At 41.2% G+C, this 14,347-nt stretch overlaps 1 protein-coding gene across 2 annotated transcripts in view; it reads left to right on the top strand.

Annotated features, from left to right (window-relative positions):
- The window catches only part of SYK (spleen associated tyrosine kinase), a 72,832-nt gene that overhangs the window by 55,137 nt on the left and 3,348 nt on the right, over positions 1-14,347 (top strand). For both annotated transcript variants that reach the window (XM_075276887.1, XM_075276879.1), the window contains 5 exons: positions 3,722-3,797; positions 5,983-6,166; positions 6,766-6,975; positions 9,444-9,633; positions 10,377-10,517. In XM_075276887.1, the coding sequence (XP_075132988.1) occupies positions 3,722-3,797; positions 5,983-6,166; positions 6,766-6,975; positions 9,444-9,633; positions 10,377-10,517 (801 nt within the window). The remainder of the gene's footprint in view (positions 1-3,721; positions 3,798-5,982; positions 6,167-6,765; positions 6,976-9,443; positions 9,634-10,376; positions 10,518-14,347) is intronic.

Genomic DNA, 14,347 nt, shown 5'->3' with positions numbered 1-14,347 from the left:
ATTGTGAAATTTACTTCATCGCCGATTGGCATCCGAGCTTTTCCGATCTCGATCACTCAACCCTACTAAGGATGTGTTCACATCTGCACTGTTTAATCCATTCTTCTACTCTGTGTAGGATCAGATGAATGAATTTAACAATAAAATTGATCCATCTATTGACAGACCACAATGGATCCCAAGGACTATTATGAAGTATGGGGTCTGTTGATCATCTGATTTATCAACAACATCGTCGGATAAAAATGTTGAAAGATGGACTCTGCATTAGAGGATTCTGACATACTGTGTTTCCCCGAAAATAAGACAGTGTCTTATATTAAATTGCCATCCTAAATATAGGACCTGTTATATTTTCGGGGGACGTCTTATGACAACTGGCAGTCATGCCGGCACTTCCTTAGCGGAGCATCAGCATGACTGTTGATTGTAGGTAGTGTAGGGGAGGGGAGGAAGGTATCATACTTACCTTTCCCATCTCCATAGTATCGCTGGTGCTGCTGTTCGTCCCGGCAGTGGTGGGCAGGACTTAGCGAACAGAGGGGGGGCTTAGCGGGCCTTTCATTGGCTGGGCTTAGTGATCATCACTTCACTGACACAGCAGCCGCCTGGATGCTGTACTCTGTGCTCCGTGTGCACAGGAAAGCCGGCTGTTGCCTCTTCTGTATGCCGGCTGCTGCCTCTGCCTCTCGGATGAGCTGGGAGAGCTAATCCTACAGCAGCAGGGACAGTGGATACAATAGCAGAGGCAGCAGCCGGCTTTACTGTGCACACCGAGCACATCGCACAGTGGTCAGTCGGCTGCAAAGAGTTTTGGGTATGCCTTATTTTCTGGGGGTGCCTTATATTAGACAATTCAACAGAACACAGAACACTCCTGACTGGGTGAGTATTAGAAATGTAGCTATAAGGGAGCATTTACATGGAGGAAAATGGCACTGAATTTGATGTGGAATCCGTGTCAGATTCAGCCTCGGATTGATTTCAATGGGTTCCTTTTTCTGCTATCAGAAAAAGGAACCCATTGAAGTCAATCTGAGGCTTTTTTTTCTGCGCTGAAATTCCACAACAAATTCCTCACCATTTTAGGGGGTAACATAGTGGCTCAGTGGTTAGCATGGCAGCCTTGCAGCACTGGAGTCCTGGGTTTGAATTCTGCCAGGAACCACATCTGCAAGGAGCTTGTGTGTTCTCCCTATATTTTCGTGGCTTTCCTCCCATTCTACAAACACATACTGATAGGGAAAAAAAATGTACATTGTTATCCCTATATGGAGCTCACAATCTACTTAAAAAAAAAAAAAAAAAAAAAAGTAATTCCTCACCATTTTCCTCTGTGTGAATGGACCCTTAAGGGGTTGAGAGGTAGTCATTGCTACTACTGTTGTGGTCTCAAAGGTCCCTCCACCACATAAAATATACCACTGTTCTAAATGGTACAAGCTGCATAGGTGATCCATTTCAGATTGGAGTCCAGGAGTCCTCCTTGGTGCCAAAGGGGAACTTGCTCTAGCACCAACTTTTGGTGCTAGAAGGTAGCTTCCTATATATGAATGCTGGGTTTTCCTGAAACCTTGTGGAATAATCTGGTGATATAGCAAAGCCAGAATATCTCCTCCTAAAGGAAGAGAGACCCGTCCACAGTTTCGAGGTTATTGCCTTTCATCAATGTCAGGCAGGGTACAGGCTGGAGGAGATATAATCTGGAAATAAATCCAAACCAGAATGCCACTAGGAAAACCAGATATTGATCTATATGGGATAGTCAGCTAAATTCATATCAGCTACTTTTAAGCCCATTGTATTGATCCTCATAGGAAAAGGACAACGGACTGCTAAACTAATTCAATGACAGATGCAGATGGAGCACGTTCTGTCAGCATCAGTCATCATTCATTGAAATGTAAAACTAGATTGAAGAATTCTTCTTGTTTGTTTATCTTCTCTTTGAAAAGTAAAGTCCTCCAATGACGTTTTCTTTTTATTTAGTGTCAGATAAATCAAATTCCATGCACTAGGATTTAGTGTTGTTTTAACAATAAAACATGGAAAAAATCCATGAGATAGATGAGAATACTTTTCATAGTCCCTGTAAATTTACAAATATTACTATTCTATTGTATTTCCATTACACTATGACTAATACTGAATTCAAGCAACCAGGTATGTAAGTACAGTATAAAGGTATTCAAGTTTTGAGAGTGTACATAATTTCCTGTATATAGTACTGTAAAGGTGTGATCAGTTATAACCTATAGAGATGAGCAAGTAGTATTCGATCGAATAATACTATTCGATCGAATACTCGTATCGGTCGAATACCACGCGGGAAAATTCCATTGAATTCAATGCAAAAACCTCCTCATGCTCCTCATCCTGCTACTTCCGGAACTTGGAGGATCCAAGGTGTCGAACTTTGGTTTCCATGGAAACCGGAACAACATTCCCGTTTTTTCCCATAGACTATAATAGGATTCGATATTCGAACAAATACTACTCGCTCATCTCTAATAATCTATGATATCACTTGACATTTTTCACTATATATTATTGTTTAATATATACGCATTAAAAGGATTGTCCTCCTGTAAATGTAAACAGGAAAAAAAACTGTATACTCCCCATCTTCCCCCTGGCAATCCATTTCTAGTGCCACCATCATCCTACTGATATTTGTTCACAAGCGGCCAGTGGGCGCGCAATTCCGGGATTTTTTGCTTTACACTGTTTGCAGGTTCCAAATGGTGACATTGTATACATTGTTTTTAGTTATTTACTTTACAACAAATACAAACAGATCTTAGGACCTTAAAAATGGTGTTAAAAAACTGGTGTCCTGAAATCTTGTAGTATGATAGCTGATATAGTAGAAAGAGTCTGACTTAAATAATAATATGGACTGCTTTAAATCTAGTTCTGTTTCAGTTCTGTATACAGAGTAGACCACTTCTGGTTTTCGGTCCCCATTGTTAACTTTTTAACTGAAAGCAAACTTCATTCTGAAAAAACTAAGCGGTTAAAATGTAGTGCTTTATATACACCCATGAGTCATAACATTGAGTGACCTTGACAAAGGCCAAATTGTGATGGCTAAACAAGTGGGTCGGAGTATTTCCAAAATGGCAGGTCTTGTGTGGAGTTCTCAGTATACAGTGGCCAGTAAGAGAGGACGACGGGTGAACTGGTGACAGTGTCATTGGTACCCAAGGCCTAAAGGGGTTTTCCCACAAATATTACTTATCCTCTATCCTTAGAATGGGAGATAAGTGAGTAATCTTTGGGGTCCGACTTTTGGAATTCCCAGCAATCATGCAAATAGATTGAATGTAAATGGATCCGTGGTGCACATGTTCTATTCACTGGAATTTCCCAATTGGCATTCACTGGAAATCCTGTAGAAGTGAATGGAGTGGTGGCCAAGCATGAACTTTACACCAGACCCAAGTAAGGTTTTGGGTTAGTCACTGCTCATATTTACAAACTGACAAAAAAAACATGTTTGCAAATCTATGTCTTTATTGTTGGATGACAATTCCTAAATATGTGTGGCTAAGCTTGTATACCATCACTCCATAAACCCCTTTCAAGTACATTGACATATTTGGTGTAAGATTTGATATCAAGACATAAGACATTTTTCAAATGTAACCATAATGTTTATGATTTAAGGCATGTTGCTTTAGATTATTACACTACTCACTATTTATACTTACTCTACCAGACCGTTAATGTTACACGAGCTGGAAGTGTATCTTCATCAAACCCTTATGTTTCCAGACAAAGACTATCTGAAAGAGGTAGGCTACAAATTCATGTAATGTCTACAAAACATTTTGGGGGCCATTCAGTAGACCAATGTTTTATTCTCTTGTCTTATTCTGTGATCCAGTGGCTTCAGATGCGCTCAGGCTTCTTAAAGGAAACCTGTCACCACTACAGTTCTTATTGAACTACAAGTACAGCTGGATAGCTGGGGCTGACATGAATAGAATACTTAATTTCTGCTTCTGGATTGGTACCATCATTTGGGAGACATTATCCATTTTCCTGATATGCTTATGAGCTGTTTGATACAGCGAGGGCCTCAACATTCCTCTCATAACACCAAAGAGCTGTACTTAGGCAGACCAGTCCCTCCATCCCTCCTTCCTCTGTGCCATGACTGATGTATGGTGCCTAGTCCTGCCAATCTTACCAGGGAAATAGCAATGGTGATGCCCTTGTTGCACAAAGGAGCTCACGAACATACAAGGGGGAAAAAATGAAATATCTCAGCAACCGAGGTATCGGGAAGTGGAAAAAAGTGTTTTATTCTGGTAAATCCCAGCTATCTGACTGCACAATATTGACTGTTCTGGTGACAGTCTATCTTTAATGATTGTGGTGTACATTGGAAAATCAGTGTGCCAGACACTGAAATCTACTCCAACTTCAGGAGCTAGAGTAGATTTCAGGTACTATTTGTCCATAAATATTGTTAAATATGGTCGGTCCTGAAGGTCATGCCGTGCCACTCCCATGCTGTAGGGATCCCTCAGTATCAGGTCTAATTTTCAGGTAAATGGGGCCACACGGTGGCTCAGTGGTTAGCACTGCAGCCTTGCAGCACTGGAGTCCTGGTGTTCAAATCCCACCAAGGGCAAAAACCCATCTGCAAGGAGTTTGTATGTTCTCCCCGTGTTTGCATGGATTTCCATCCCATGTTCCAAAGACATACTGATAGGGAAAAATGTACATTGTGAGCTCTATGTGGGGCTCACAATCTACATTTAAAAAAAAAAAATAATAATAATAATTTGCGGGTAAACTTGACAGCAAGTGTTTAATGTCCCTTTAGCAATCCATAGAGGAGCCTATGGGCTCCTTAAAGAGGATATTTCAGATCCTCGGGCACCTGTGGTTTTATATACCACTAGAAAGGTGACAGTGCACTGAATTCAGAATGCCCCTCCAGTATTAGTCTATGGACGAGTACAGTCAGGAGGCAGGAGGGCGTTCCTCACTGCTCAGTGTCATGGCTGGGAAGTAAGGAATAGAGATGAGCGAGTAGTACTCGATCGAGTAGGTATTCAATCGAATACTATGGTATTCGAAATACTCGTACTCGATCGAGTACCACTCGCTATTCGAATGTAAAAGTTCGATGCAGAACCAGCATTGATTGGCCAAATGCTATATAGTCGGCCAATCAACGCTGGTTCTTCTCCTACCTTTAGAAGTCTTCTCCGTGCAGCTTCCCCGCGGCGTCTTCCGGCTCTGAATTCACTCTGCCAGGCATCGGGCCTGGGTAGAGCCAACTGCGCATGTCCGCTTGAGTGAATGAAGAGCCAGAAGACGCCGCGGGGACCCTGCAAGGAGAAAACTTCTCGGAGGATCCAGCCCGACTCTCACTCGTGGACTTGGTAAGTATAATTTGATCGAACATTGCCTGCCCCTGAAACGAGCATTTTCCCCCATAGACTATAATAGGGTTCGATATTCGATTCGAGTAGTCGAATATTGAGGGTCTACTCGAAACGAATATCGAACCTCGAACATTTTACTGTTCGCTCATCTCTAGTAAGGAACACTCCCTCTCATAGTACAACACTATGGACTCTACTGTCAGGAGGGGTGTTCCTCACAGACTATCAGAAACGCTCTTCTGACACTGAAGAGCTATGGTAATGGCACCGATAGCTCTTCAGTAGGGGCACATAACAGGAATGCCGAATTCAGTGAACAGTTTAGCGGTGTATAAAACTGCAGGTGCCCAAGGATTTGAAAGGTTCTCTTTAAACACTTATAAGAGGATATCGGTGTTAGAAATAGCACATGGGGGGCAGGGGTCTTTCACAAATTTTGCTTAGAATACAGTTTGAGCCCAGGAACTTAAAGATACAAACAAATGTAAACCAAGTAAAAAAACGATGGTGCTGGAGTAGAGGGAGATATACAGTAAGAAGGTTTGCCTATAATTTGCTTATACCTTTACACCCACAGGTACAGACTCATCAATGTATTCAATGCCAATGGACACTGATGTATATCGTGGAATATATGAAGATCCAGATGAGCTAAGGGCTCAAACAGTCAAGCTACAACGAGAACAAATTACTTTGGACGATGTTGAACTGGGTTCTGGAAACTTTGGAACTGTGAAAAAAGGGACTTTAAAATTGACAAGGTAGGTATCTAATATATACTACACTGCCAAGCATACTGCCATTAGAAAAATAGCTGTTATTGACATTTGTTTTACTAAGGTTTGAAGGAGGGCGGTACATTTAAAGCTAAGGCCTTTCTTTCTACTTTAGCCCCTTTAATACATCCAACATAAAATAGCAATTTCACCATAGACTGCATAACAGTAGATTGTAGTCTATGGTAAAAGCCATCTAATGATCGCAAGTTCAAGCCCCCTAGAGAAGCTGAAAAAAGATTTCATGAATCTAAATTTAAGAAGAAGAAGAAATAAACATTTTAGATGTCCCTATGTCTGAAAATGAACATACTATTAAAATCTAAAAATATTTATCTCAAAGTTAATCTTGTAATAGAAAAAAATCTAAGTGTCTGAGTCACCTACAAAGCAGTTTAAGTTGTCTCCCGTCATCATGCCATATTTCCTCAAATTTATGAGCGTTTCCAACAGTGGCATCAGCTGTGGATAGGTCACCAGTATCAATTGATCCTGGACAACCCTTTTAAGTTATCAGCTGCATGTTTAGATTTTACATCAAAAAGTTGGATCCTGAGTTAATACAATTTTGTCAATATCTACAGATCTGAAAGAAAAGTTGCAATTAAAATTCTTAAAAATGAAAGCAACGACCCTTCTGTTCAAGAAGAACTTCTGAGAGAAGCTACAATGATGCAGCAACTGGATAACCCATACATTGTCAGAATGATTGGCATTTGTGAAGCTGAGTTCTGGATGTTGGTTATGGAGCTGGCAGAGCTTGGACCCCTGAATAAATTTTTGACTAAAAACAGGTATTAAAATGATGATTCAAAGATTTTTATTTACACATTAATGCTAAAAACTGTAATAGCATTCCTCAATTTAGTGGTGTTTACATTATTATTGAGCATTCTGTCCAAGGTGTATGTGACCCAAAGAATCTCATTGTAAAAAAAATAAAAGAAATACCATGCAGAACACATTTTTTTTTCCCTGATATATCTCTATTAGAGATGAGCGAACAGCATTCGATCGTGTACATGTTCGATCGGATATCAGGCTGTTCGAGATGTTCGATTCGAGTCGAACACCAGTCGATTCCCCTCCCACCTTCCCTGGTGCTTTTTTTGCGGAGATTTAATATCCGGTTCATATGAGACTGTGAACTATGTTACTGTGAGACAGGGATAGATCTACAGGCAGGGTTAGCTAGGGATTACCTTTATTTAGGTGGGAATTTCACTCACCTAGCTCTTTGGGGCTCTATCTGGTCGGGATCCCTGTCAGCTTGCGATATCTGCGAGCTGACTTTTTCCCATAGGAATACATTGACCAGCGTTGATTGGCCAAATGCCATACAGAGTACAGCATTTGGCCAATCAACACTGGTTCTGCCGGAGGTTCATCTGTGAGGAGGCGGAATCTAAGATCGGACCAGAATGGAGACTGCTGTGGACCAATCTTAGACTCCGCCTCCTCCGGAAGAACCAGCGTTGATTGGCTCGAATGCTGTACTCTGTATGGCATTTGGCCAATCAACGCTGGTCAATGCATTCCTATGCCGAGATGTAGCAGTGCTGGCCGTGTGCTCAGCTCGGCTACACCAGAGATGCAGCTGAGCTGAGTGCACGGCCAGCACTGCTACACCAGAGATGAAGCAGAGCTGGCCGTTCGCTGAGCTCTGATACACCGGAGATGTAGCAGAGCTGAGTGTGCGCCGAACCCTGATGCACACTCAGCTCTGCTGAAATGCAGCAGAGCTGAGTGTGCAGCAGGGTTCAGCGCATCTCTGATGCAGTAGAGCTGAGTGTGCGCTGAACCCTGATGCACACTCAGCTCTGCTGAGATGCAGCAGAGTAGAGTGCGCAGCAGGGTTCAGTGCACACTTAGCTCTGCTACATCTCTGATTCAGCAGAGCTGAGTGTGCAGAAGGGTTCACATTTCCGGTGTAGCAGTGCTGGCCGTGCACTCAGCTCAGCTGCATTTCCGGTGTAGCTGAGCTGAGCGCATGGCCAGAACTTCTACATCTCAGAATAGGAATGCATTGACAAGCGTTGATTAGCTGAATACCATACAGAGTACAACATTTGGCCAATCAACGCTGGTTCTGCTGGAGGAGGCGGAGTCTAAGATCGGTCCACAACAGTCTCCATTCTAGTCCGATCTTAGACTCCGCCTCCTCACAGACGAGCCTCCGACATAACCAGCGTTGATTGGCCGAATGCTGTACTCTGTATGGCATTCAGCCAATCAACGCTGGTCAATGCATTCCTATGGGAAAAAGTCAGCTCCCGAATATCGCAAGCTGACAGGGATCCCGACGTAATACAGTGACTTGGGCATGTTAGATGCCCCCAGGCATGCTTCCCCTGCTGTCCCAGTTGCATTCCAGGGTGTTGGCATCATTTCCTCGGGTGTCATAGTGGACTTGGTGACGCTCCTGAGTCAAATAGTGGTTTCTCCCTTAAAGAGTATTTTTTCCCCATAGACTATAATGGGGTTTGATATTCGATCGAACAGTCGAGTATTGAGCGGCTACTCGAATTGAATTTCAAATTTCGAATATGTCACTGTTCACTCATCTCTAATCTCTATTATATAGTCAGCTAAATTTTCCATACATAATAATAAGAAGAAAAACAACACTCTATACATTCTTACCAGGTCAGCGGGTCCCTTTCTCAGTATGTACACCAAACATGAAACATTAATTCATAGCTGTAATCTGTTGATATTTCTGTTACTGGATGAAAACAATGGCCATTAAATGGCAAATCCAGAAGAAGCCCCCTCCATTGGGTGTCCGGCTGCATTCACTCCAATGCAAATAAACATAACCGAAGATTTCTTCCATCATATATTTTACTTTTCTGCATGTAGGACTTTTTCTTCTGTTCAAAAAGTAAACAAAGATGGCAGAAGACAGCATCCATCATACATTAGACTCAACGGGAACAGACAGAGCCTGTGTCCACTCTGCTACAAGGATATTAATAACTTTAGTGTGAACGTATCCTACCTCTGCTATCATTTTTTAAAATTATGCTTTATCGATCTTTATGTCTGTTCATACAAATTGTGAGGAAAGGATAACATTTTGCTTAATTTTACATTTGGAAATGGAATATATAATGGGATATATGGTGTAATTTTTTCTTTGTTACAATGCCTGCTAGCATGCAATATTAATGAAAAGAAACATTTATATGTTTTGTCATTAAAAAGCTATAATTTTTTTTTACATTTTTAATAAAATATATTTTTTTATTGTGCCATTTAGGGACATTTCAGAAAAAAATGTAACAGAACTCGTCCATCAAGTTTCCATGGGGATGAAGTACTTGGAAGAAAAAAATTTTGTCCACAGGGATTTGGCAGCAAGAAATGTGCTTTTGGTGACTCAACATTATGCCAAAATTAGTGATTTTGGGCTTTCTAAAGCAATTGGCTCTGATGAAAATTACTATAAAGTGAGTTTCAATGTATCATACAGTAATAGTATTTATGATATATGAGGTTACATAGTCAAATTAAAACCTTAGTGCTATTAAAGACATGAGAGGTGAATTTACAGATTCAGTTATTGACATACAAAATTGATTTTGCCATGTGAAGATGTGTCATATGATGTCTTCTTATGTTGTAGAGAATCCCTTAAGCGCCCTCAGGCTCAGGGCCCAATTACCATTGCACACCCTATAGCTACATCACTGGTTTACATTAGTACTTGTTTCCCATACGACTATCTGCAATTGTATGTAAAATTGTGATAGTTTGATGATTCTATGTTCATGTTCATCCATATATAAAACACACATCAATATATAAGAATGGAATCTGGGGCAATGCGGTGGCTCAGGGGTTAGCACTGCAGCCTTTTAGCGCTGGAGTCCTGCCAGGAACAACATCTGCAAGGAGTTTATATGTTCTCCCTGTGTTTGCTTGGATTTCCTCCCATTCTACAAAGACATACTGATAGGAAAAAAAGTACATTGTGATCCCTATATGGGGCTCACAATTTACATTAAAAAAAATGGGATCTGTCTCCAAATCTTTTGGATATGCATTTGGTTACAAATGTGTCTATTGTGTCCAGACAGGATCCCAGTATTAGTAATTATATCTGTAAAATGCAAATAACCAGGAGAATAGTTACAGACATTTGTGAAAAAATGAATGTCTAATCCAATTGTTTATCTGTTATTTTTTAAAGGCAAAAAGTTGTGGAAAGTGGCCAGTGAAGTGGTATGCTCCAGAATGTATTAACTACTATAAATTTTCAAGCAAGAGTGATGTATGGAGTTTTGGTGTACTTATGTGGGAGGCATATTCATATGGACAAAAACCATATAAAGTAAGTTTTAATTATATCTAAAGTGTATATACATTATTTATACCAAACCATGGCTGGTATAGTAACTTTATTACACTGTAACAGCTGGGAATATGCAAATCTGTCTCCCAAGATGTAAATAGGGAGACAGTGCCTATGAATGATAATATGGGAGACAGCTATGAATGACAATAAAAAAACATGGAGTCAGATTTATCGTGACTTGTGTGTCAAAAAACCCATCACATTAATTTATTTGTCAAAAATTGATGCAAAATCTGACAAAGCAGACACATCAGACTTATTGTTGCTTTCTTTTATACAGTGGCATACAAAAGTTTGGACACTCCTTGTCAAAATGGCTGATACTGTAAACAGTTAAGCAAGTTGAAGATACAATGATCTTCAAAGTAATAACAATGATGACACATTCCCAATGTATCTTTTTGTAAAAAAAAAAAAAAAATCATATTTTATATTTTTAAAAATAGCAAGAAATGAACTCAGACTGATGCAAAATTTTGGGCACCCTGCATGGTTAGTACCTAGCAGTACCCCTTTGGCAGGTATTACAGTTTGTAAATGCTTTTTGTAGCCAGACAAAAGTCTATCAATTCTTCTATAAGGGATTTGAATGCATTTTTCCTTGGAAAAGTCTTTCAGTTCTGTGAGATTCCTGTGTGGTCTTGCATGCACTGCTCTTTTGAGGTCTAGCCACAGATGTTTCAATGATGTTCAGATCAGGGGACTGTAAGGGCCATGGTAAAACCTTCAGCTTGTGCCTTTTTAGGTAGTTTGTGGTGGATTTTGACATGTCTTTAGGGTCATTAACCATTTTTAGAAGCCATCCTCCTCTTAGGGCCCCTTCACACGGCGTAAGCGCTCGGCTCATTCCGAGCCGTACACGCAAGCGCTTCTAAACACTACCCATTCACTTCAATGGGAGCGTGCGTAAAGCCGGCTTTACGAGTGCTCCCATTGAAGTGAATGGCAAGTGTTTAAAAGCGCTCGCGTGTACAGCTCGGAATGAGCCGAGCGCTTACGCCGTGTGAAGGGGCCCTTATCTATTTTAGCTTTTTTTACAGATGGAGTTAAGTTTGCTTCAAGAATTTGCTAAAATTTCATTGAATCAATTATTCCTTCTACCTGTGCCATTGTCTGCAGCACAACCTCAAAACATGATTGATCCTCCCCCATGCATAATGGTTGGGGGAGATGTTCTTTTCCTGAAATTCTTTACCCTTTTTACTCCAAACATATCTTTGATCATTGTGGCCAAAGAGTTTTATTTAACCTCATTGGTCCACAGGATTTATTTCTAGAGATGAGCAAAATGTGAAATATTCGATATTCGATATTCGTTTCGAATAGAGCCTCAATATTCGACTACTCGATCGAATATCGAATCCCATTGTAGTCTATAGGAAAAAATGCTCGTTTCAGGGGAAACCACTATTCAACTAAAGGAGAGTCACCAAGTCCACAAGGAGCAGTAGGAGAGTGTTTAGGAGGAGCGAAGTGCAGTTAAAGCGCACGGACCCCATTATAGTCTATAGGGTCCGTGCGCTTTAACTGCACAGAGCTTGCAGTTGCGCTGATAAAAAGTCATCTCCTTCGTAACCACAAGCTGCCAGCTCTCCCGATTAACAAAGAAGAGCCTGCGACAAATCAACACTAGTTCTGCAGCAGGCTCGTCCTTGCTAGTCGGGAGAGCTGGCAATTTGCTGTTACAAGGGAGCTGACTTTTTTGTCCTATGAATGCATTGACCAGCGTAGATTGGCCAGTGTACAGCATTTAGCCAATCAACACTGGTTCTGCCGGAGGCTCGTCTGTGAGGAGTGGAGACTGCTGTGGTCCGATCTTAGACTCCGCCTCCTCACAGACGAGCCTCTGGCAGAACCAGCGAACAGGGTGCAGGAGATGGGTGTGGTGGAAATTCAATTACAGATACAATGCAATGAAAAACAGAATCAACAGAACAAATCCATTCCATACCTAGGTATCAACCTGACCCCTTCGATAAATTCCTTAATTTCGGCCAACTTCCCCCCAACTTCCCCCCTCTCATCTCTTCCATCCAAACCGAACTAACCAGACTGGCCAAATTTGAATGTTCCTGGATGGGTAGGATTGTCCTCTACAAAATGCTAATACTACCCCTTATCCTATATTACTTTAGAACCCTAACGATACCCTTTCCCACGAAAATATTTTCCTCATTGCACAAACAGATGAACAGGTTCGTGTGACAAGAGATGAAACCTCGTGTCTCATTCTCTATCATGTCTAAACATAATAAACATGGCGGCATGGGTCTTCCCAACCTACAACAATATCATCTTGCATTCACCCTTAGGCCGGGTTCACACAGAGTATTTTGGTTCGTAATGTGGAACGTAGACGCCGCGGGAGCTTTTGCGGGCCGTATACGCTCCTATTGTTATCAATGGGAGCCGGTACCGTATACGCGGTGCTATTTTGCGGCCGTGATTTTGCGGCGGCCGCAAAATAGCGCCGCGTATACAGTACCGGCTCCCATTGAAAACAATGGGAGCGTATATGGCCCGCAAAAGCTCCCGCGGCGTCTACGTTCCACATTACAAACCAAAATACTCCGTGTGAACCCGGCCTTAGTTATGTAAAACATTGGTGGAACACCATCCAGGGAAAAATATGGACATCTTTGGAATCTAACATACTCAATATACCTGACCTAAAAGCATTATTACTACACCCTCCAATAAAATTCCCCATCCAAACTTTATTCTCCCATCAGTTAAAGCCTTACTGGAAGCTTGGAAAGCAGGATGCCTAGTCGCTGCACAAGACTCCTCAATTCCTAAAATAAACTTAAAACTTCCTATACAGACCTTATCACTTCATAATCCCAGTAATCCGATATCTGAATGGCCATTTTACGGAATCCAAAACGTATCGGATATATTTCACAATCAATCTGTTCTAACGTTTCAACAAATCCAATCGAAATACAAACTTCCTTCTCAGGAATTACCTAGTTATCTTCAAACAAAACATTTCCAAGAAACATCTAAATTCCCAACTACTTCTTCCATCCCGACAATCCTAAATGACTTCCTACAATCCTCATCGACTTCTAAAACTAAAGGCGTACAACCCCTATGTCTTTTATTAACTAAAGACCTTTTCTTTACAAAGACTCCCACCATTTTAAAGTGGGAATCTGACCTGGGATGTGGGTTTGATATAACAGAATGGAACAAGGCATTACCATGGGCCCACAAAGCAACCTCATATGCTTCCCACTGGGAGCAGTATCATAAAATCCTACTAAGATGGTACTACACTCATCTAAAACTTTCCATGTTCTATCCAAACACCTCAGCTCTCTGCTAGAGAGGATGTGGTCAAACTGGCTCATTATATCACATATTTTGGGAATGCCCGAAGATTGATTCCACTATGGCATGCTGCCTTTAGTTCACTTAGCTTTTATACTCAAAATACAATACCCCCTTCCGCCCCTTTGGCTTTACTCCTGTTGGGAATTCACAAATATCCCCCGCAATGCAGTACCCTCATATGCCACTTCCTTCACGCCACACGTCTATTAATCGCTAGACATTGGAAATCCTCTCATATACCTTCACTAACTGAAATAATATCCATTACGACACACAATTGCATACAAGAACACGTCAGCCTGCCGTGAAGGTAAAATTGGAAAATTCTCTTCTCAATGGTCAATTTGGTTGGCACACCATTCCCTTCCTCATAACTAACCATCAACATTGTAAATTCTTCAGCCAACATTATCTAATGCCTTCATACAATATTTGTGAGCATCGGATATCACTAATGTGAAACATCA

Source organism: Leptodactylus fuscus, chromosome 1 (genome assembly GCF_031893055.1).
Source record: "Leptodactylus fuscus isolate aLepFus1 chromosome 1, aLepFus1.hap2, whole genome shotgun sequence".
NCBI lineage: Eukaryota > Metazoa > Chordata > Amphibia > Anura > Leptodactylidae > Leptodactylus > Leptodactylus fuscus.
Note: the sequence above shows the minus strand (reverse complement) of the source record. Positions and strands in the feature narration are given on the sequence as shown.